The following is a 25,823-nucleotide window of genomic DNA, read 5'->3' as shown; positions in this document are numbered from 1 at the left end:
TGAAAGTGAAATATATCTGCAAGCACTGATTGGAATTGAAATGGGTCATATTCTTCATTCAACATATGCATGTATTAATATTGTGAATCATGTAAGTGAAGAAATCAGAAAAAATGTGTTTAAAGAAATCGTTCAATCAAAAAATATAATTTCATTGATAATTGAAGAATCAACAACAATAAGCAATAAACCCACTCTCATAGTGTATATTCAATGCTGTATCGAAGATGTTGGAATTAATTCACCGATAAATTTATTTTTGGACTTGATCGAACTTGAAAACATAATGGCAAAAAGTGTATTTGATTCCTTACTCCAATGTCTTAACTATTATGGAATGACAGAAGATTATTTTTAAAAATATTTAGTTTCTCTAGCATGTGATGGTGCTACTGTAATGTTAGGGTGTAAAAGTGGAGTGAAAAAATTGCTATCAGAAAAATTTCCTTCTATTATAGTTTGGCATTGTGCTAATCACAGACGAGAATTATCAGTATGGGATGCTGTAAAGAAAATTTCAGGAATCAATAGATTCATATCACTTATTGATAAACTTTATGTCCTATACCATGCTTTGCCAAAAAACAGTAGAGAGTTGCATTTATGTGCAGAATCACTAGAGGTTGAGCTGCTGAAAATTGGAAGAATTTTAAGTACTCAATGGGTGTCATCTAGTTTCCATTCAGTTTTGGCTGTGTGGAATAATTTTCAATCTCTAGTGCATCATTTTGAAGATGCGATGCATGATCCTAGGAGAGATAAAAATGATAAATGTACTTATTATGGCTTAAGAAGAAAAATAACATCTACAGACTTTTTATTGGATCTAGGATTGATGTGTGCCGCTCTCCAAGAATTGTCTGAATTAAGTTTGGACCTGCAAGACAGAATTTTGGATCCTATATAGATGTGCTGCAGCTGTTGTATGTGATCTGTGCTTTTGTGGAGTTTTACTTCACAAAAAAAAAAGCTCCAAAAAATAATCCTCCTATTGACCCAAAAACATTTTATACCAAATTGAAAGAGTCAATTGAAAAAAGGTTGCTTGATAGTGAAGATGTTGAGCTAGCACTTTGGGCTCGCATGTTTGACCAAAAACATTGGCCTGAAGATATTGATGCTCAGCTAACATTTGGAGAGGTGGAAATTAGAAATTTGTCAATCAGACTGCAACTAAATGAAAAAGAAATGATTCGTGGATTCCGTGAATACATTCTTGATAAGACATACTCAGAAAAACTGTTGCATTTGGTACATGCTCTGAATACCATTCCCATTTCATCAAGTGAATGTGAACATGGATTTTCGCAGATGAATTTAATTATCACCCCCAACAAGAGCTTCATTGAAGACTAAAACAGTTTCGGCACTTTTATTCATCAAACTCGTTGCACCACCTTTAAGACTTTTCAATCTTCAAAGTATGTTGATCTGTGGTTACTTAGAGGACGACATTCGGCCTTAGATATTAAGAGCAAAGAAAAGAGTCGAGATGACTTGTTCGACGAAAACTGGACAAAACTTTGGAAAACACTATGAACTTCTCTTAAATTATATAATATTTTTACAAATTTACTTTTATATTTGGTCTTTGGTTGTATATTTTAATTTGTTTGTTTAATTTTACATTTGATCATGTCTAAAATAAAAAATACTGAAGATAAATTATATTTAATTCATTTATGCGACTCTGTGACAGCAACAGCTGCTTTATATTTCATTTAAATTAAGATTTGAATATCATTTTCTTTAATAAAAAGCTTAACAAAATGTGAGTTCCGGCACCTTTTTTTCTAGGAAAAAAGCTCTGATTACATGAATACTTTTTTTTGTAAAAATACAGATGCCTTCTATTTAATTGCTTTTGTGCAGAATTTCTCTATTTAATTAGCATTAACTAATTCTGTATTTTTACTGAACATTTGTGTTTACAGGGTTTTGATATGGTAAAATACCTAATATGGTATCAAAGCAAAAACTCTGCAAAACTTGTCAACAAACATTATCAGAAATGATGTCCTTTCTGCCAACTATATTATTCATTCATTTTCTTTTTAGATTTAAACCCCTCTCCCCTCCAATCCCATATTTCAGTTCAGATTGAAATATGGGATTGGAGGAAGCTTTCTGAAGATTTAAGAGTGAGTGATAAAATACTTTGCTCCATCATTTCAGTTGGTCAATAATTTGAAATATTTCTGATGAAGGAGAACTTTTATATTAATTGTTTTGTTTTGTTATTTATTGCCTCTTTCTAATTACTTATTACTTTCCAGGAGTGATTCCAGTAAAAGAAGCTGTTGATAAGTTTTTTTGAATAGCATCTTCAGATTTTGTAGAATATCCTTAGAAATGTTTTCGGAGGTATGTTATTTTCATAGAATACTTTATGCATTTGATTAAATTGAAGAACTATAGAATGCTTCTGTAAAATAGATTTTATGGGATGTTTATTACTTCATTCAGTCCAGTAACATAAGTTGTTCAATGAAGATGCCCTGCAAAAGGCATCTTCATTGAATGATCCATGTTAAAATTTATATTTTACATTACTAGCATTCCTCTGTTATAGTTGGTTGTTTATTATTAATGAGTCATCAAGTTCTGCTGTAATCATTAATTTAAGTGAGAACTAGTAATATTGATATTAAAATAAACTTAACTGTTTTTTTCTCTCTCTCTCTCTCTCTCTGTTTTTTATTGTTAGATGTATTGAAAACAGTAACATTGGTAGTCTATTCTTTATTGTTTTCCTCACTACTGTAAAGCATGCTAATATTATTCATTATTTCCAGTATTTTAAATTACATTTATTTACTCCCCCCCCCCCCGCTGCAAAATTTTCCTTAATTACAAGTCATTATCAGGAATCCATCTACTTTAAATTGCAAATATATAAATATATTTGCAATTAATCAATCAATCAATCAATATATATATAAAAATTACATGACCATTTAACTTAAAAACTAAAATATATGTGTGTGTGTGCATGCGTGCACGCCTGTATGCATGTGCATCACATCTGTATATATCATTACATGCTAGCGTTTGTCATCAACAAATTCCTGATATACCATCAAGAGGTGTACAGGATACTATGATGGTACTATATGAGAATTTCATCATTACTAACTTCCTGTTGACAATTTTCCTTCAAATTGGTCCATTTTCTGTCTGGATTAATATTGTCAGATCCTGCATTTTGGGTCTTGTAAGTCACTTTTAACTTCATTAGTCTACCTTAATTATGGTCTTTCTCTGGATCTTAGCATCAGACTACCAAGATGATAGGTAAAAGACCTATTTTTGCTAACCTTTCTTCTGTTTAATGGACCGTACCATCGTAGATAATTAAGTTTAGTGTTTGACTAATTTCTCTCTTATTCCATATAAATTTATTTAGTTGACTCCCTGCCATACTACCTTTTGCTATTCTATTGTGTATTTCCCTATTTAATTTGTCTTCTTTACTCAAAATTGTGCCTAAATAGTTGGAATGTTTAACTTGTTCTGTCCCTTAACATATATGAAACATACCACCCTAACATACATAAAATTAAAGCATATTCATGAAAATCATGGGAATTTATTTTAGTTGGATATGCATAATACTGTGGGCATTTTCATACCTCACTTTTGCAAAGTGACCCTCATGCTTTTTTTATTTAATCCAATGTTATTTCTGTGGCTCCTCTCTAGCCCCATCACTTTTACATCAATGCTTTATATATTAAGTCCTCTTATTTTTGTACTGTTGCGTTGATGTTGCAGTAGTTTACTGTTGACTTTTATTGTGGTTTCTGGATGAAAGCAGCAGGAGTCTTGTTAAACTGGGTGATGTGAATGTGCTATGATGATCCACGCATGAATTTTCATATATAGAGTATTTTTTGGTTTCAGCCAATAAAGAAAGCACTGGTTGAATTCAAATTGTCAGCTGGAGGGTCACTTTGCAAAAGTGAGCACTGTATATTAGGTTAGAACTCTGGATAGTTCTCCATGTTCCTTTTAGTTCATTGGGTATTCCCTTCCTGGTTATCTAGCTTTAACTCTTTTGCAACTTTCTTCCAGTAGTAAATATGAATAATTTTTTCTCTTCCCTCCCTTTCATTTGGATGATTCTTTTCCCTTGCATTGCTTATATTTGTCTTTATGAGGCAGAGATAATGCATCTTGCAGTTACTGTATTTTCCTGCTATAAACTGTCTTCCGCACTTCATATTTTTCCAGAATGGGCAAGCAAAATTTCCATGACATTGTTAGTTGCATTTATTTTGAACTTAAAGAGGCTTCCTGGAGGAAAGAAAAAAAAAGAAAAAAGTGAAATGAAATTAATGAATTCTAGTCAGCAAAAAAAAATGAACAATTAATATAAAAATATATACTTTTATATTTATAAAAATCCTTGAAAAATGTAATTTTGAACAAGCCTTCAAATAGTTAAGGCTAATGGAGCTCTGTCTATCCTTTAAAATATAAAAGGCTTTACAGGATTTATTTTTAAGAACTTAAACAAAAATGCAAATGAAAAATGTGTTTAATTTTTTTGGAAGTCTGTTCAAAAACAAAAAAAAAATTCAACATTTGTAAACATAATCATTGAATCAGTTTTTTATTAGTGGAGTGGAGTATGGTGAACAGTTACCACCATCTCATTGCTTTAAAACCTTAGTTTCTGAGAGTGTGACTGACTAACTTAGGAAGTAATCAGAGAAAGATTTTGAAAAAGTTCTTCTAGTCAGCAACTAGAATCAAACTTGCAAGTCTTTTTTTTTTTTTTTCGTTTGGCATACTGCTATGGATGCAAACACCATTTCCACCGAGATATACTACAGGCACATTAAAGTATAATATAATTTACTGTTATTTTTATATACATGTTTTCTTGAAAAAGGAAATTTCATGTATATCTTGAAGGTGAGTTAGCCAATCTCATACGGAGGTAGCAGAGTTTTTTTTCTCCCGGAAACTCGGATTTTTCATCCCACATACAGACAAATCGGCCCTTTAGAACACATGCAATTTACAGACAAAAATACTAGCTATGGTGGTGGTGGATGTGGGCAGTAGATGGCGTTGATGTAGGTGATTGGTAGTAGAGGGTCGGTGCAATAGTGGAGATGGAGTGTTGTATAGTAGGTGTCCTCCTGCAATGAATCTTCGGACTCCTTGAAGGTGTCACGAATATTAATAATATCTTTATAATAGCAACTTAAAGAAACAATTCATTTTTTCTTTTTTAAATGATCTCCGTTACACAGTGATTCTGCAAGTAATTTTTTGTGATGCTCAGTTAGTCCCAATAGTCACCATTAGTAAACACATTGTACTTGGATTCTTAACATTGATTCTTCTAGTTAAAGACGGCATAAAAATAAAAAGCCAAAGGCTCAGTAGTCATTTGCTTGCCTGTCCCTCCACTTGAACTGTACATATCCTTCATTTCATCGTACTTACATACTAGCAACCTTATGTTGAGACTACAGTTTAAAATTGCACCACCAATGAAAATCTACACCATGGCATTTTGTTTCTTTTTTTCATTGTCATTATTATTATTATTATGTGATGCTTTCAAGTAGTCCAAAGACTCATTGAGGGAGGGCACCTACTCTACAATTGATACAAAATTAATAACGGAAAAAAACTCACGTACAAAGATTATTTAATAGTATAATTTTCACCTGTGTGTCACAGGCATCTTCAGTACAGTAAGCTCAAATTAAACACTAACTGACAATTCCAAAAAGTGCCACCTAAGTAGCTGATGTAAGATAACTAAAAAAAGGTCAATAACTTTCCTTAAAAAAAAAAAAAAAAAAAAAAAAAAAAAAAAAAAAAAAAAAAAAATCAATGCAATAAAAAGTTAGGAAAGATTAGCTGATTTGTAAAGTACTATCTCCCATAAAGTGGATAGACGTAAGCTACTTAGATGGCGTTTTTTGGAATTGTCAGTTATTGTTTAATTTGAGCTTAATGTACTGAAGATGCCTGTGACATACAGGTGAAAATTATACTATTAAATAATCGTTGTACGTGAGTTTTTTCAGTTATTAATTTTGTATCGATATGTCTACTCACAGTATACCTCTTTTAAAACTTACCTACTCTACAGTTCTGTCTCCTCTACATAATCCACCAACCATAGTGAACCACCACCACCACCATCATCATCACCTACACCAATGCCATCTACTGCCCACCACCTCATTAGTATTTTTGTCTGCAAATTGTGTGTGTTCTGAAGGCTGATTTATCTGTACATGAGATGAAAAACCTGAGTTTCTGGGAGAAAAAATCCTGCTACCTCCATATAAGATTGGCTAACTTGCTTTCAACTGAAAAAAAAACATATAAAGATTCCTCTCACCATGACATGAATCAAACTTAGGCCTTTTCCAATCAAAGTGCAATGTACCATTGTAAAAGGACAACACATGCAATATTCTAGATAATCACATCTATTGAGGCATTCATGGAAATAGTTAAAAATAAAATAGTAAATCTCTTCCCTATAATTATATTATTATTATATGGTTATCTCCATGGAGCCAAGACTCATTGTGGGAGACCCACACTAACCTTATTCACACGATACCTATCATGCATCTCCTTAAACTTGTTCGCTACTGTGGTAGTCACAATTATCTTTGGCAATCCATTCCACTCATTCACCATTCTCCAAGCAAAAAACCTAGCCTACACATCCTTATCAACCACACTCTTACACAACTTTCAGTATTCGCCCTTTGTTCTCACCCTTACTACTCATGTATTGAAAAATTCCTTTTGTATCAATCTTATAGAATCCCTTCAGTAACTTATAAAGCTTCTTTCATCTCCTTTTCCCATCAGCCAAATTCTGCAACCTCAATCTATCCTCGTAGAGAGCATTCCACAGACCTGTCACTAGCTTGGTCATTTGTTTCTGAATCCTCTCCATTACCTCCTGGTCTCCAAGAAACCCAAGTGACCAAATCTGTGCACAGTAGTCAAGATGTGGCCAAATCAAAACTTTATAAAGAATGATAATAACCTCCCTATCTTTCTTTGTTAGTGTGTTCAACATCCAAATAATTCTCTTAGCTATTTTGTCATCCCTTGCAACATTTCCTCTGAACTTCAGATCTCTATCCATCATCACCCCCATATCTCTAGCCTTGTCAATTTCCTATAATTTGCTATTATCAATGATATAAAGTATGTCATCTTTTCATCCTGATTCATTAACCTTACATTTTTCAATTAAATTGATAACAATTATCAATTTAATGTTGATATTTTCAATTTAATGTAGGCAAAGGATTGATAATTGATATCAATTATCAATCCTTTGGCCACACTGCTAATTTATATAAATCGTCCTGTAGGATATCTGATCACCTTTATCAACTGTTCCCCTCCCTAGTTATGCATTATCGCAAACAACTGAATATCTCCTTCCTTAAATCTTCTGATGTATCATTATAATCACTTTTGATTTTTTAAAAAAAGTCAGCACTATAAATTATGTATATATATAATTCATCATAGTATTGAAAGGTTTTTGTTTGAGAAACTGATATAAATTTATAAATGTGCATGCTCATGCTATGTGTATTCATGTGCATGCTAGATGTGAGAGGCAAATTCTTTTATGTGTAGAGTAGCAATTATATATGGAACAAGTGTTATGCATTTACAGGTGATAGCCAGTGTACGAGCTGCTTTTACTAGAGGTTCTACAAGATCTTTAGATTTTCGTATCGAACAGCTGAAGAATCTTTGTCGCATGTGTGATGAAAATGAGGAGAAGATAACAAAAGCATTGTATGAAGATTTGAGAAAGGCAAGAATTTTGTGGTCAACTAGTTAAGCTTTAATTTTTAAATATCTTTATAGCATGATAATCTTTTTTAAAAAAATTCTCAATCTTAATGAAAGAATGTTAATTTTCAGATGTCATGCGTTTGAAGAAACAGTTTCTTCATTATCATTCTGCAATACCCATTTCGTGTTTTACCTTACATTTGTACTTTCTGATTTTTTTTTTTTTTTCTCCTCTGCTATAAATATTTGAAGGTTAGTATAGCCCTCATTTTTTCATGCCATCTCTAAATGCTGTTAAGATATGGCTGAGTTGTTCTGAATCTTAGTATAAATTATATGAGGACAGTTCAGATGGAATGTCACCACCCAGCTTATTGGGAGCCTGAAGTGGCTTGAAAAAGTCATGTTTAGTCTCTAGAGCAGTTTCCAAACTATGTAAAAAAAAAATTACAAAAAATCGATAAAAAATAGGAAAAAATCCTTAGCCCACCCACAGTACAAATATGCTATAGGTTTACTAATATTCCTTCATTAATGGGAACCACATACACACACACACACACACATATATTTTTTCAGAATTCATTTTTACTCCGTTGGAATATGAAAAAGCTTTAATGACTGATACCGAGAGATAAAAAGGTGACATGATATATTTGAAAAGATACTACTAGTACACTAGTTTCGTTGAATTGATCAACATCTTCAGGTATCACAATCAAAGAAGTATATAAAGAATTACAGAGACTTAAAATTGTAATAACAGAACAAGTACAAAAAGACAGTAGTGACTACTGTCTTTTTTTACTTGTAACAGAACAAGTAACAGAACAAGTTTACAGTAACAGAACAAGTACAGAAAGACAGTAGTGACTACTGTCTTTTTTTACTTGTTCAGTTATTACAATTTTAAGTCTCTGTAATTCTTTATATACTTCTTTGATTGTGATACCTGAAGATGTTGATCAATTCAATGAAACTAGTGTACTAGTAGTATCTTTTCAAATATATCATGTCATCTTTTTATCTCTCGGTATCAGTCATTAAAGCTTTTTCATAATATATATATATATATATATATATAAAAGGTTTAATAACTGTTACCGAGAGATAAAAAGATGACATCTTTTTATCTCTCGGTATCAGTCATTAAAGCTTTTTCATAATATATATATATATATATATATATATATATATATATATATAAGGTTTAATGACTGTTACCGAGAGATAAAAAGATGACAAGATATATTTAAAAAGATACTACTAGTTTACTAGTTTCGTTACATGAACATACTCAGGTATCACAATCAAAGAAGTGTATAAAAAAATTACAGAGACTTAAAATTGTACTAACAGAACAAGTATAAAAAGACAGTAGCGTGTTTGAAAAAAATGCAAGTATGAGTTCAAAACAAACGAATACTATGCGCTGTTGCGAGTTCGCCAGTACTGAACAGAAGCAACGTGTGCATCAGAGAGATTGTAACTCAGGCTGTTGTTGATATGAGAGGAATCTAGAGAAATTTCTCTAGATTCAACAATCTTTCTTTTGAGTTCATTGTAGCACACATGGATGTTAGAAGCTTGAGTCCAGTTTACAATGTGCTGGCGGCCTTCGTCTGAGTTAGCTGAAAAGAGAACGTGGCTAGAGAGAGCGCTAGCTCTAGTCCTGTTATAGGAGATATCTCTACGGTGTTAATCCAAACGTAGAAGGATGGATTTAGCAGTCTGTCCATAGTATGGCTTTCCGCAATCACACAAAATCTTGTACACTCCTGGGAACTGAGTAGGAAGATGTTTCTGTTTATGTTTGCTAAGTAATGAATGAAGTTTTGGAAGCGTAGTGAAGCATGTTTTGAAGTTAAATTTCTTGAGAATCTTGGCCAGTTTTGGTGAAAGAGAGCTGATGTAAGGCAAGGAGATGAAGGCTCTTGGGGAAGAGAGATCTTCAGAAGTAGTTGAGTGCCTGGGGGAAAGAAATTTGTCAATTTTCTTTGGAGAGAAACCATTGTTAATAAACGTTTTTTTAAGAAAACAGAGTTCATTTTCAATTTCTGTTTCTTCTGTAAGTAATGATTTGGCTCGGTGAGCTAAAGTGGAAATAATACCACATTTTTGTGGGGGATAGTGATGGGAGGAAGCATTAAGGTATCTGTCAGTGTGAGTAGGCTTTCTAAAAATTGAGATTTTAATGCTCTCAGCACATCTGGTAAGTTTGAAGTCTAAAAAGGGAAGGCAGTCATCTGATTCCAGTTCGAAGGTGAAAGAGATTTTTTCATGGCACTTGTTTAGGTGGTCTAAAAATAAATAGAGGTTATTGACACTGTCGTCCCAGATGAGGAAAATATCATCAATATAGCGGTACCAGACTTTTGGTTTAAAGCGAAAGGAGTTAATAGCTTTTTCTTCAAAATCGTTGAGAAATATATCCGCAAGAATCGGAGAGAGTGGACTGCCCATAGCTAGACCTGAGTTTTGTAAGTAGATCTTGTTATCATATTTGAAGTATCCTGACTTTATGTAATGGGAGAGAAGAGCAAAGAGTTTTTTTGATAATTTGTTCTTGAGAAGATCGAGGACTTCTTGAGCAGGTACATTTGTAAAGAGAGAAACAATATCAAAACTGGCCATTAAATCTGTTTTTTTAAGTTTGATGTCCTTGATTTTAGAAACAAAATCTGCAGAGTTTTTAATATGTGAAGAGGAAATTCCAGAAAGATTTCTTAGAAAACTCGCTAGATATTTGGAGAGAGATTTGCTCTTCTCTCCCATTGCATAAAGTCAGGATACTTCAAATATGATAACAAGATCTACTTACAAAACTCAGGTCTGGCTATGGGCAGCCCATTCTCTCTGATTCTTGCGGATATATTTCTCAACGATTTTGAAGAAAAAGCTATTAACTCCTTTCACTTGAAACCAAAAGTCTGGTACTGCTATATTGATGATATTTTCCTCATCTGGGAAGACGGTGTCAATAACCTCTATTTATTTTTAGACCACCTAAACAAGTGCCATGAAGAAATCTCTTTCACCTTCGAACTGGAATCAGATGACTGCCTTCCCTTTTTAGACCTCAAACTGACCAGATGTGCTGAGAGCATTAAAATCTCAATTTTTAGAAAGCCTACTCACACTGACAGATACCTTCATGCTTCCTCCCATCACTATCCCCCACAAAAATGTGGTATTATTTCCACTTTAGCTCACCGAGCCAAATCATTACTTACAGAAGAAACAGAAATTGAAAATGAACTCCGTTTTCTTAAAAAAACGTTTATTAACAATAGTTTCTCTCCAAAGAAAATTGACAAATTTCTTTCCCCCAGGCACTCAACTACTTCTGAAGATCCCTCTTCCCCAAGAGCCTTCATCTCCTTGCATTACATCAGCTCTCTTTCACCAAAACTGGCCAAGATTCTCAAGAAATTTAACTTCAAAACGTGCTTCACTACGCTTCCAAAACTTCGTTCATTACTTAGCAAACATAAACATCTTCCTACTCAGTTCCCAGGAGTGTACAAGATTTTGTGTGATTGCGGAAAGCCATACTATGGACAGACTGCTAAATCCATCCTTCTACGTTTGAATGAACACCGTAGAGATATCTCCTATAACAGGACTAGAGCTAGCGCTCTCTCTAGCCATGTTCTCTTTTCAGCTAACTCAGACGAAGGCCACCAGCACATTGTAAACTGGACTCAAACTTCTAACATCCATGTGTGCTACGATGAACTCGAAAGAAAGATTGTTGAATCTAGAGAAATTTCTCTAGATTCCTCTCATATCAACAACAGCCTGAGTTACAATCTCTCTGATGCACACGTTGCTTCTGTTCAGTACTGGCGCACTCGCGACAGCGCATAGTATTCGTTTGTTTGGAACTCATACTTGCATTTTTTTCAAACACGCTACTGTCTTTTTATACTTGTTCTGTTAGTACAATTTTAAGTCTCTGTAATTTTTTTTATACACTTCTTTGATTGTGATACCTGAGGATGTTCATGTAACGAAACTAGTAAACTAGTAGTATCTTTTTAAATATATCTTGTCATCTTTTTATCTCTCGGTAACAGTCATTAAACCTTTTTTATAATATTCCAACCGAGTAAAAATGAATTTTGAAAAAAAAAAAATATATATATATACAGGGTGTTCGGGATAAATTTGACAGTTTCGTAAGGAAAAAGAAAATCTTCTTTGTATCTATTAAATTTAATGAATTGACAAAAAAACATTACAGGCAGAGTTAATTACAATACTATCAACAAGATTTACTCAAAATAACCACCATTAGCATCGATCACAGCTTCAATTCTGCTTCGGAACCTCGAACAAGCTGATGCTACAGTCTCCCTGGGAAGGGCCGCAAAAACTGTTTTAATTTTATCCATTAACTGGGCTTTTGTATTACTGGAAGTGCGATTGGTGTCTTTTTCAACTGCGCCCCATACAAAATAATCCATGGGGTTAAGGTCTGGGGAGTTTGGAGGCCAAACATTTGGACTGGTGAAGTCGTAGAAATTTTCAGACAACCATTTTTGACTTTTCCCAGAGGTGTGGCAAGGGGCCGAATCCTGCTGCCATACATACGGCCTACCATTGGCTACCCTTGTTATCCAGGGCTTGACTACAGTTAGCAACTCCACGAACAAAGCCCGAATTCCAATGCCAGGGTTCTTCAACACCTGTTCCTGCAGATTTGCGAGGAATTCTGCTGTACGAACGCAATCAGATCGTCTGCTAGGGATCTTTCTTCTTGCTACATCCTCGTAGTCACCATTGCAAGTCTCTAGTTCATGCCTGATTGTTTTTACTGTATTCAGGAAGCATTGGGCAGCAGTCGTAATATCCTTATTTTGATGGCGGGCACGAATCATCATGATACAAGTTATTCTCTTCCATGATTCAGGTGGGTTCCAGCTATCCATCCTTTCTGACATCTTGTATATGAATGAAGAAGGGTCCAAACTTTTAAATGAAGAGAAGTGTGTGTTAATACATGTAACTTACGGAAAAATATAATTAATTATAAATATGTCAAATTTATCCCGAACACCCTGTATATATACATATGGTATCATTTGTTAAAAGCCATTGCCTGTTGTAAAAGTAAGATATCCCAAATAGATCACTGTGTTAACACTAATTTTTTTGCCATATTTGAAGGATGAGGACCATTTCCATAAAATTGCAACAAAGATGTTTGGTATCAGAGAACCAACCCCATGTCACTCTATTCATCTTCCATATTAAAATGGATCCATTAGAACTAAGAGCATGTAACATGACTTATAATTCCACACAACTAATTTTCATTATTCCATGGTCCAGGTTTCTGTGTTCCTTGCATGGCAATTGATAGTGTGTATTTGGCATTATTAACAAAGCTTTGGATTTAGCTCTTCCACGAAAATTCATGTATTGTGGGGATACAGCATTACTTGTAGTGCTGTCTGTGTCTCAAAATTCAAAGTGTTTAGGGATCAGTCAGTATTTTAGGCTCAAGTTACTTGTATATATCCACTTCTTCTTCAGCATATTTTGAGCAAAGACTTAGACTGCTTAATTTCATGAACAGACAATTTTCCCTAATAATATGTTATTTACCTCAAATGCTGCTGTTCACTCATTCTGTGTAGTTTTTTTTGATATACAACATTGAACAGAATTTTGAGTGAACTACTGATGTTTATAGGCCACAAAATTTCATATTTCATAATTGTTTGCATCTCCAAACAAACATATTGCACAGTTACATCCAGTGGTGCACTCAGGATTTAATCTTGGAGGGGGCTGAGCACTCAAGATTTCATCTTGGGGAGGAGGGGGAGGGTGATTGAGTAGATGATTTGAGAATATGCACTATGCATTGCATACGAGCTATGACTGAGCATCTGCATTGATCGCCAATACATGATACCCATGATTTCCTCTGGCATGGCTCGGGCAAACGAAGTAGTGCCCGAGCACTACTTTGTTCACCTTGCGTTCACAGCTGCCATGATTCCCGAGCGCTATAAAGTATTCCCACCTTATGTGACCACTAATTCATAAGTAGCATAGAAATAGAAGACATGACACAACATAAATTTAAAAAAAAAAGAATTTTGATTAGGCAAAGATTTTTGGAATTTTTCTAGTGTTTTTTCCTTTTTTGGGGGGGGGGGAGGAGGGGGCAGGGCCCGTTGGCTTTCTCCCTGGGTGTGCCAATGGTTGCATTCATTTTCCTATAATCAGAGAAGTATCCTCTGACCTTTCAGTAGGATAGTGTATACATTATGTATACATTTGTGAAGAATTTATGGAGACAGAAACACATGTTAGTTATAATCACTTTACTTCTAATTATGAAAATAACACTCATTGTTTTGACATCTGTATCGAGGTCATCATCACGAAAACATACATATGCCCAGGATAGAAGCTACATGACACTACACAAAAGTAAGATAAATCTAAATGCTTTGTTAATCATTTACTTTATTAATCCTAGCCTGACCTCTAGTGAAAATAATAAAAATTATACATAAATATAAATTAATTAACAAAATAAATTTATTATTATTATTATCAACACCCGATCTCTATGGAGTCAGAGACTATCGTACGTATATAAGTATAATATGTTTATACTTATATGTATATATAACTATAATAAGTTTTTACATATAAGTATAATAATATATAGATGATAAAAAAAACTACACAAATAAAAACATTATTTCATCCTAATTCTTTTTCTATGCTTTCTTCCTTTTGCTTCAGTCTACATCTCCTAAGTCTTTTTTTTTTACTTTTCTGTCTTCCAAACTACCATTACTTGGATCTAATGTCTTTATCATATTTTATAGCGTAAAATACATGATAATGTCTTTATCATGCAGTTTTATAGTGGAATTACATTACACACATCTCTACCATCCTCTTATATTAAGGTTTTCTTGTGTTGAGGGGGGTTCTGCCATCATGTTCTGGAAGCCATATAGGTTGCAGATGAGTCCTCCAGAGTCTTCACAATACTAATGCGTCATTCTTGTTTAGATTCGGATGATGCTTCAGCATCTTGCAAGCTTCCTTGAACTTTATTTCAGACCAGGTTTGGTGGAGTGTAGCGACTTGGTGCCTTTCCAGTTGATTCTGTGGCATGTTGAAGTACATGGTCTAACAGGTTTTACCTGTTTTACCATAGTGGAGGAATTTAATGTGGCGTTTGTTTGTCTTCTCTTATTTGAATGGTGCACCCAGTTTTCTTTATGGAGGTAGGTTGCAGGTGCAGTGAATTTTGTAAACCCTAGGTGGGCAAGGTAACGAAGAGGATTTTTGGATGAGGTAATTGCACTTTTTAATTTTGCAAGAGGTTTGAAGGTTCATATTACCTTAATGTTGTATTTATGTAGCGTTCTATCTATTTTTTCTGATATTCCCTTAATGTATATGGTATGACTATGGCATTCTTATATAATCTTTTTTTGTTTAATGGTGTTATTGTGGAGAATCTTGTGAACTGTTTTTTGTTGTTGTCATTTTTTATAAACATTTGGCTAATAATTTCATATTCCTTTTTCAGTGCCTGCTCATTGGAGCAAATTGTTAAGGCTCTGGTTGGGAGCTGATGTCCCTCTATTTTTGTGTTGGATGGTAGTATGAATTTTATAGGCTGTATGTTTACAGTAAACTGTGAATGAAGGCCGCATGAGGGAAGATGCGTGACAAGAGTCTAAAAAGAAGAGAGTTATTGTTTTCAATCTTGATGGGAAATTTGGATATGTTTGTGTAGTTGGTTCAGGTGGCTTAGGAATGTATTTAATGTTTTGCCACCATGGGGCCAAATGGCAAAAATATCATCAACATATTTGAGTCAGACCTTGGACATTTGGCTTGCTGAATATAGAGCTCATTGCTCAAAATATTCCCTGTAAAAGTTAACTATAGTAAAGGGGGTGGGAGTGGTGAACCCATGGCTCTACCTTATTTTTGCAGGTAGAAATTATTGTGTGCCACATTGAATCCCCAGAGCAAAACACATGGGTGAAGAGGGCTGTGATATCAGGTGGAAATATCTTCTGTATGAGAAGAATAGTATTGATCAGGACATTAGTGAAAAGGGCAGTTGTCAAAGCTGACTAATAGATTTTTGTTGAGCGTGATGTTTTTAATTTTGTAGATGATGTGTTATCTATTTTTTATGTAGGAGATGGAATGTCCTACCAATTCCTTGAGTGTAGCCACTGGTTTCTTGGCTAAGTGATAATTGGTACTGTCGATTTCTTCAACTATCGATCATAGTGTTGTGTTTGTTTTATGTAATTTAGGCAGGCCATAAATTCTGGATGCACAGGCATAATGAGGTAATAGGTTTTGAATTGTTTTCCTCTGGTAATGTGATCACTTACTTGATTAATTCTGTTATTTTCTTTTTGATGCAGTTTGTAGAATTGTAGTTAACCAATTGGTACATGTTGTGGTCAGATATCAGTCAGTTCATGTATTCAAGGTATGCTGTCTGATCAAGAATGATGGTAGCATTGCCTTTGTCTGCCTTGATAATGATGTCTTGGTTATTCCTTTAAGGACTAATTTTTCTGCTTTGGTTAAATTGCAACTTAACTTTTTATTAGTTAGTATGTTTCCATATGTTTTATCAGCTACATTGGAGGGGAGGGATTTTAGACCTCTTTCAATTGGTACATAAAGTCTAGTTTGTTTACTGACCTTGGTGCAAAAAAAAGTTTTACCTTTTTAAGGTTAAGCCTTTTTTTGCAGAAGCAAGAATTCTCCAGGTTGTAACTGGATGTGGTAATAACTTGGCCGTGGTTCGTTGGTGGTTGGTTGCTCCTTACTTTGCTTGTTTGTGATTGCCTGCTCCTCTGGGCATGGCATCTGGATTGTCTGTTGCTTTCTTGTTCTTTCAGTCTTTGGAACTTTGTTTTTACATAACACATGCCTTGCAGAGTGAATATCCCAAATATTGGGATTTATGTAGCTCGATAGCTCTAATTTTAGTTGTAAAATGTTTTGGGTAATTGCTAGATTTTTGCTTGCCTCATGGATTTATTCTCTCAACATAGTTTTTTCCAAAATAAAGGTATGGTCATAGGCTCGTAACTTTCCCCCACAATAGCTAAGTTTTACATGGAAGACTTTGAGCAACAAGCTCTATATTCATCAAGCCGAAAGCCCCCAAGTCAGGCTCAGATATGTTGATGATTTGAAGAAATAATGAATATGTTGAAGAATTTTTTTTAAAAATTATTATTATTATTTGAAACCTCCATAGGGTGAAGGACTCATCAAGGGTGGCTATAAATCATCCAAACCAGCTGTCATATCTTCCCTTAAATTTGTTCACGCTAGATGCACTCACTACCTGTAAAGGCAAACTATTCCACTCACTCACTACTTTGTGAGAGAAAAACCTAGCTCATCCCTTTCTTCACTGTGAACAAATTTAACTTCCATGGATGCCTCTATGTTCTCTCCCCACCTTCCATACAACAAAAAATTACATCTGACGATATCCTATAACACCGATTCAAAAGTTTATAGACCTCTATCATATCACCCCCTCTTTCTCCTGTTAACCAGAGTCTGTAATCCACATACTCACAATCTGTTCTCCTTCTTTATCCCCTTGGAATCCAGGAGACCAGATCTCTACACAGTAAGACTGATAAGACCAGGTATGGTCTTATCAGTCTTATCAAAGCCTTATAAAGAGGCAAAATGACTTTCTTATCCTTAGATGTCAAGGTTCGCTTCAACATCGTAATTATCTTCTGAGCTGTATTTGCAACTTTTGCTGTGTGACCTTTGAACTTCAAATTGCTATCCATCAATATGCCGAGATCCCTTGCCTCCTCAGTTTCTTGTTGCATTATCCTATTAATATAATATGCTGCTGGAAATCTCATCACGCCAAAGTGCATAACTTTACGCTTACTAACATTAAACTGATAGCCATTTTCATTTGCCCAAATTTCCAGCTTATTCAAATAATTTTGTAAGTGCTGAATATCAGTAGCATCCCTGATTGTCCTGTCTATTCTTTCATCATCAGCAAACAATTGCACATGTTAGGCCCTTTCTGGTGGAGTACCTCAAGGTTCAGTCCTTGGGCCATTATTCTTCAATCTATACATTAATGACATCTATACAGTAGTACACTCACTGTATACCACTTTTTGATATGTCTGTCAACCATTCCCTCATCCACCACTATGCCAAGTCAAGAGTTTATATTTCAATCCCATATTATCCAGTTTATGCAACAGCCTTTTGTTTGGTATCCTGTCAAATCATCATCATGCGTATCAAGGATTTAGGCCTAGCATGGCCTGTTCCGGCCTTAGAAGTCATCAAATGCCTTAGAAAAATCCAACATTATCATAATATATCCATTGCCTTTATCCAACTCAGCCATAACATTGTTATAAAATAGGAGCAAATTGCTAAAATGTGACCTTCCTTTAGTAAACCCATATTGCTCCTTGCAGAGTATAACTTGTTTATCTACCCATTTTCGTATGCAAGTTCTTACCAACTTCTCTAAAAATCTTCACTACCACACCAGAGATACTGATAGGTCGGTAGTTAGACAGATCAGTGTTTGCACCACCCTTGTACAATAGAACTATCATACATTCCTTCGATTCCTGAGTTGAGACTCAAGTTATACAAACATGTGAAAGACTTAACCAATTCAGCTGAACATTCCTTTAGCAAACTGGCTAATATTCCATCTGTTGCTATTGACCAATTCTTATCCAGGTTATGCAACAGCTCTTCAACCTCATTTTCATGCACCTCTAACTCTTCATCCAATGTAGCAGTAGCACTGTGCACCATGTTACATACACCTGGTTGATATATTTTAGCAAAGTGAGCACTTGTTAACTGAACAATCTCATTAGCTTCCAATACTAGAGTACCATCTGCATTCAATAAAGTTATTCTTTCACATTCATTCTTTCTTTTGCTTGCAGCATAATTATAAAATTCTTTTGGATTGCCTTTAGCATGCGTGGCCAATTTCTTTGCATACTCGGACTTAGCTTTCCACACAATACTCATTACTTTTCTGTCCGCAGCTTTATATATTGCCAGCAAAGGTTGGTCGATTGGTAGAGCCTCTGCTACTAATGGCTCACGCAAAAAGTTAAGCAAGTTTGAGCATGGTTAGTAGTTGGAAGGTGAAATCGTTCGATGCTGTTAGCACACTTTTCCTAGATGAGTCTTTGGACTCCCCGGAGGTGTCACATAATAATATTTCATAACTGCTCTCACTCTTATTCTTCTTTTCACATCTTCTTCTTCTTGTGGATCTCTTGCTTAATAAGGTTGCACATCCATTTCACTCCCAACTTATTCTTCGAACATTAGGGTTACATTCAGATACTGCTTCATTTAAGCACTTTTTCAAAGATTCCCATGCATTGTTGACATTTTTTTCCCATTCAGTAACTGATACCATGGGACCAAAGATAGTATTTTCCTTGTAGATCAATATGCAACCTGTTCTAATCAGAGCATCAGTACAATTCAATACTTCTCAAGAAAGCACAGTATGTTCAGAAACTCTTTGACCTAGAGTTTCTTTTTTCACATGCTGCTTGAGAAAGTTGTCTTGCAATAATTCAATAAATTCCTCTTCTTTCTTATGAGATTTCTCATCTACTCTATCATTGTTTGGAAAATTAAAGTCGTCCATAATATGATCACTCATTTGATATCCATAAGACTAAATTAGCAATGCATTTCTTCGTCCCCCAGCTTTGCCTAAGATGCAAAGAAATTTTCATCATAGCCAAAATAAGAGAATTTGCAATTACAAATATCCTAAACATGCTTTTGTATGCCAGAAGATCTTTAGAAGAACGAAGGATTTCCCGTTTTGGATTTAGTTTAAACATGTGGGTTCTCTTTATAGTGTCTTTTGCTAATTTTTTTTAAGTATCCAGATTTAATGGAATTAGAGTGGTTTTACTATGATTATTGGAATTCGGGTGTGTGTGTGTGGTTGGTTCAAAAAATTGTGATGCAGATAATCATATTCAGATAGGGATGCATATTGCAAGATTGTCAGAGTATTATTATTATTCAGTATATCCACGAAGTCACAGGACACATTTGGGTTATCTTCATCTTAGACAACACAGTCTATCTTATTATTCCTTAAACTAATTCACTGTTTGTGCTCTCACCCTATCAGGTATTCATTCCACGCTTCAGCCCTCCTCCATGTGAAGAAACCACTCTTCACTGTATTGTTCATGATCAACCATCAGGGAAGGCCCCTTGTCCTTCTCCATGTGAGGTACCTGTTCATGGTGGATGAGAACTCCCAGTGATAACTGGTCTTTTTCATCCTAATTCTTTTTCTATGCTTTCTTCCTTTTGCTTCAATCTACATCTCCTGTCTTTTTTTTTTACTTTTCTGTCTTCCAAACTACCATTACTTGGATCTAATGTCTTTATCATGCAGTGCAACCCTTAGGCATCCAGAAAGGGGGGGGGGAATCTTGGTAATCTCACATTACTTTGACCTCTGCTTCTTCAAGACAAGCAGAACTGGATGCCTTGGCCAGGATCATTCAGCTAGTGAGTTTGCCTGCAACAGTGAAGGCTGCCGCAGTATCCTTTTACATGGTCCATAGCCCAAGCCCTCCTGTGTCCAGTGTAGCCTCTAGCATTCCATTTATTGCACAGTTATTGCTTGCTGGAGAGTAGATGTCCATGTGTGTGCCTTTTGGTGGGTAGGGAATTCTAAATCCCACTTCTCTTGAGAATGAATACTTCATCCTCTTGTTCAGGGTCCCTCAGTAAGCCCCAATCATGTCATGAAACCATAGAAACATCAACTGAAAATCAGAATAAGAGACAGCAAACATCAGAAGTTGCAATCAGTACCCCACTTTTCTTGGAAATTGGGGTACTGATTCCTGGAAAAATGTCACCTTTCTTTATTCAGAAAGATTATCAGAATCTCCACAGTCCATAAAACATCTCCTTTCTGGAGATATATGTATTCATGAGCATTGACTCGGTTACAGTGATACATTTAAAAAAATATTTAATGACTAACAAACCGAGAATAAAGGTTAAGGGGATAAAAATCCCTTATTGTTTTTCAGCCAGTAAGCGAAACTAAGATCGAAAACTACAATCTGTAGCGTTTCATGCCGACGAACTGTCAGCGTATCCAAGCGTAAGTGACCGCTTGGTAGTGCCACACCACGGCAACTCGTTGCAAAGGTGGAGCAAGCTCCCTCACTGTTCTTGATATTTTCTCATAATGTAAAACACACAGCTCTTAAGAGATCGAAACTAAGATCGAAAACTACGATCTGTAACGTTTCATGCCGACGAACTGTCAGCGTATCCAAGCGTAAGTGACCGCTTGGTAGTGCCACACCACGGCAACTCGTTGCAAAGGTGGAGCAAGCTCCCTCACTGTTCTTGATATTTTCTCATAATGTAAAACACACAGCTCTTAAGAGATGTAGTACTGTTTTACATTATGAGGAGAGGTCACTACCCAGACCGGTTTCAACCTTTTTTGAGGTCTCATCAGTGAGTAGCTAGACCTAGAATATCAGAGTTTAAGTGAAGAAAACTTACATACTTTTGCTATACGATTGCCCAAAAGGTGTGTCAATAATTATATTATATTATAACATAGTATAACTAAGATGAAAAGCCAAACGGCTATTTTTTTCTGGCGAGGTTGATATAGGTTAATATAGTGACCTCTCCTCATAATGTAAAACAGTACTACATCTCTTAAGAGCTGTGTGTTTTACATTATGAGAAAATATCAAGAACAGTGAGGGAGCTTGCTCCACCTTTGCAACGAGTTGCCGTGGTGTGGCACTACCAAGTGGTCACTTACGCTTGGATACGCTGACAGTTCGTCGGCATGAAACGTTACAGATCGTAGTTTTCGATCTTAGTTTCGCTTACTGGCTGAAAAACAATAAGGGATTTTTATCCCCTTAACCTATATCAACCTTGCCAGAAAAAAATAGCCGTTTGGCTTTTCAAACCGAGAATAAGTTAGAAAACTTTAATGATACATCTAGTTTCGGCTTATTATGGCCTTCATCAGGTATCTTTGTAGGTAGAAGAAACAATAATAAAAGACTGAAGATATTAAGAAACCGAGAAGCACAGGTTAATTGTATTAGATAAATAAATATAAAAAACGTTGTATTAAAGTTCCAGTTGTTCTATTTATGTGCCATTGTTCAATACTGGCGTTCTCTCAAGAACGCCAGTATTGAACAACAGCAGTATGGCTCTCAGGGATGTTATAGCTCAAATTACTGTTGAAATGTTCAGGATTAAGGACGATCTCCCTGGATTCCACTATATTTCTTTCAAATTCATCCTTGCGACGGAAAATGTTTTCAGATCTATCCCAGGAAACTGAGTGACCTTGAAAATTATCATGAGGATTGTTAGAGAAGAGAACATAGCTGGATAAGGCACTAGCATTTGATCGTTTATAGGAGATGTCTCTTTTATGCTCCTCCATGCGAAATTCAACAGATTTATTAGTTTGACCGTAATAAGGAACATTACAGTCACACCATAGTTTATATATGCCAAGATATTTTAGATTATGATGTTTAGGATGGCTTATAAGATATCTGATTTTTGGAAGAGTGGTGAATAACGTCCTGATGTTGTACTTTTGAAGGACTTTTGCCAATTTTTGGGAGACTGAACTGATGTATGGGATTGAGATGTTACCTTTAAAATTGGTAGTTTCTGTATTGTTGTGCCTAGGAGGATCTATAAGAAATTTCTTAATTGTTCTTTTATGATATCCATTTTCCCCAAAAATATGTGAGAGGTGATTAATTTCTTTTTGAAGCTCATCTGGATCATTTAAAATAGAACGAGATCTGTGTCCTAAAGTGGAAATAGTTCAGATTTTCTGTGGTGGAAAATAATGAGAAAGACTGTGAAGATATCTATTAGTATGCGTTGGTTTTCTGTACATAGAGATTCTAAATTTTCCAGAACAGCGTGAGAGTTTTATATCCAAGAAAGGAAGGGAGTTATGTTCTAGTTCTGCTGTGAATTTTATATTTGGATGCTGGTTATTAGACGATGAAGAAAATTCGTGAGAGAGTTTTCACCATGACTCCATATAATAAAAACGTCATCTACATAACGTTTCCAAACTTTAAGTTTAAATGAAGAGGAAGATATAGCTCTTGTTTCAAAGTCCTCTAGGAAAATATTTGCCAGAATGGGGGATAAAGGGTTTCCCATCGCCAAGCCCTGGTTCTGTTTATAGATTGTATCTTGATATCGGAAGTAGCCAGATTGAACGCAATGCTTTAATAAACTAAACATTTTTTTGGATAATTTATCCTTTAATAATATTAATACTTCTTCAGTTGGTACATTTGTGAATAATGAAATAATATCTAAACTGGCTATAACATCATCCTCATTGATGGATAAATCTTTAATACTAGATACAAAATTTAAGGTGTTGTTGATGAACAATGAAGATTTATTAGAAAAAGACGAGCTATTTTGCAAGGTATTTTGATAGTTGTAGGTTGGCGAGTCAACACCCTCGACAATAGGGCAAAGAGTAGTGTTTTCCTTATGTATTTTTGGAAATTCATAGATGCGTGGTATAAGTGGATGAAAGAAGTGTAGAGAGAAACGTACATCACGAGGAAGTTTACTAGTATTTTGTAGTAAATTGTTAGTACATTTTTGTAGTTCCTGAGTTGGATCATCCTGTAATATGGAATATGTGTCACTTTCAAGTAGTAGAAGCATCTTATTATGATATTCTTCAGAATCGAGGATTTTTTCTGCATTAGTCAAGCTCAACTGCTTGAATATCTCTTGCTCTTCATTCTCTATGCTACCTGGTTTATAGCTACACTCCACTAAATATCCTGTCATGCCCACTTCCATCTTAACTGAGAAAGTTTGAATACGAAATGTTTTCATTGAGGAGAGACACTGTAATTAGTATTTTATATGCAAATAAAGATAGTTAAAATGCTTCTCCATTTTATAGTCACTTATGTCTCATTTAAAAATGTTTTAGTAATTTTTGGATATTTAATTACAAATTATACTTACTGTGTTAAAAGAAATATAATTTCCAGTTATAATTCTTAATATGAGAGTTATTCAATGGACTTCTCTAAGTGCATGGATAGTAAACATTTTATTGTGTGTTTTATTAAATAGCCCAGGCAAGAAAGTTTACTTCTGGAAGTGGAATTTATTAGAAATGACATACGCTGCATGCTATATAATATTCGCAAATGGGCAAAGTCAGAAGCTGTAAGTTAATTTCACATTTGTAATTTTTAACATATATATCTACTGTTTGAGTAGATATATATGTTTTGTGTCCCTAAATTCATATTTATGAATTTAGGGACACAAAACACATGTGTTGAAAAGATTGTTTTACTGATTAATAATAAAATAATAATTTGATGTTTCAACCCCTGTATTGAGGTCATCATCAGAAGGATACATGTATGAATTTAGGGACACAAAACACACGTATTGAAAAGATTGTTTTACTGATTAATTATAATAATTCATAATTCATAAATATGAGTGCTGATCACAGTGTAACCTTAAAAGAAAGTGTTTGAGTAATTGTTTTTCATTCCTAAATTTATGATAATTTATTTAACAGTATTAATTCACAACACAAGAATAATAAAATAATTAATATTTATTTAACTTATTTCGCTGATATTATATCCAACATCTTCAGAGCACAAAAACAGTTTGTTACAGTATACAAACAGCAACAGTCTAGTTACTAGTGGGACCACTTTAAAAAATTGTAACGGACAACACAAGGAACTAAAGTCCTAATTGGCACCATCTATTGTTCGATAAAAAGAGAAAAACACAAGTATTAATTTGATCTTAAAATGATCAAATTAATGTCTTCCAGATTTTTGATAAATTGATATAATCATACTATTTGAAGTTTGAGGAATGTTTTAAACCTGCTGCTGATTTATAATGACTTCTGTGTAGCACTTTTATTTTCTTCAATTTGATCCTGTGTAAAATGCTGCACAGAAATCATTACAAGTCAGAAGATTGTATAAAGTAGGAAGATTGTTTTTGGAATCAGATGCAGCTTTAAAACATTCCCAAAAGGCAAGAAAGGTGACCAGCATGACAAGAAGGCAAAATCAGATTTTAAGAAGAATCCTGCCAAGCAGACCAAAGGAAATCCCAAAGAGTTCTTTTGTTATGTGGCAAGTAAGAGGAAGAATGACTATGGAAGATTAACCTTAATGAATGATGATTGTCACTAGGAGACAGAAGCAGATAAAATAGTTGAGTTACTGAGTGACCACTTCACAAGGGTATATCATCCTAGTGAGGTTGTTGCTTTAACATAGGTTAAAGCAATAACCTCACTTTAACCGTGGTGCCATAGGCAAAGAATTAATTTTTATGGATGACAGTGCCACACCACATTGTACATGAGCAGTGAAGATACTTCTGGAGACTGAGGATGTTAATCAAAACAAGTAGCCAGCATGCTCCCCAGATCTCAGTCCCATAGAACACATTTGGGGTGCAAAAGGGGGACATATTGCTGCTCAAAATTCCTCTCCAGAAAACAAACAAAACCTTATTCTTGCTCTGAAGGAGTGGGCCAGTGTGGAACTGACCCACTCAAGAATTCTTGAATGACTTGGTGCTAAGCATGATACGACATTTTAAGAGCTGTATCACAGTTCAGGATGGATATATTCCATACTGAAATGTCTCTCTGCATAGATTTCTGTAGGCGGTACATTAATTCCTTAACTATGTCTTAAGGAAATTTGTAACTTTGGCCAAAAAATATTGGAATTTAATTTATGCACAATGTGTAACATAATTTATTAGTATGCTGGCAATAAATGTGTGTCCACATTTCACCTGTAGTCATGAAAAAAATTTTCATATACAGGTAAAAATGTAGTTCGTCCTTAGCTTTT

At 34.7% G+C, this 25,823-nt stretch overlaps 1 protein-coding gene across 4 annotated transcripts in view; it reads left to right on the top strand.

Moving 5' to 3' along the window:
* The window catches only part of Aldh-III (Aldehyde dehydrogenase type III), a 199,302-nt gene that overhangs the window by 91,766 nt on the left and 81,713 nt on the right, over window positions 1-25,823 (top strand). For 3 of the 4 annotated variants that reach the window (XM_090415160.1, XM_090415161.1, XM_090415162.1), the window contains exons 2-4: window positions 2,277-2,364; window positions 7,688-7,831; window positions 24,046-24,141. In XM_090415160.1, coding sequence (XP_090271286.1) covers window positions 2,353-2,364; window positions 7,688-7,831; window positions 24,046-24,141 — 252 coding nt within the window. In that variant the 5' untranslated portion in view covers window positions 2,277-2,352. Of the gene's footprint in view, window positions 1-2,274; window positions 2,365-7,687; window positions 7,832-24,045; window positions 24,142-25,823 lie in introns of all 4 variants that reach the window. The other variant, XM_090415163.1, reaches the window with a different exon arrangement.

This window comes from Typopeltis vanoorti, chromosome 26 (genome assembly GCF_054136105.1).
Source record: "Typopeltis vanoorti isolate ZY-2024b chromosome 26, IOZ_Tvanoo_1.0, whole genome shotgun sequence".
NCBI classification, from domain to species: domain Eukaryota; kingdom Metazoa; phylum Arthropoda; class Arachnida; order Uropygi; family Thelyphonidae; genus Typopeltis; species Typopeltis vanoorti.
The sequence above is the reverse complement of the archived record's forward strand: the minus strand, read 5'-3'. Positions and strand labels throughout refer to the sequence as shown.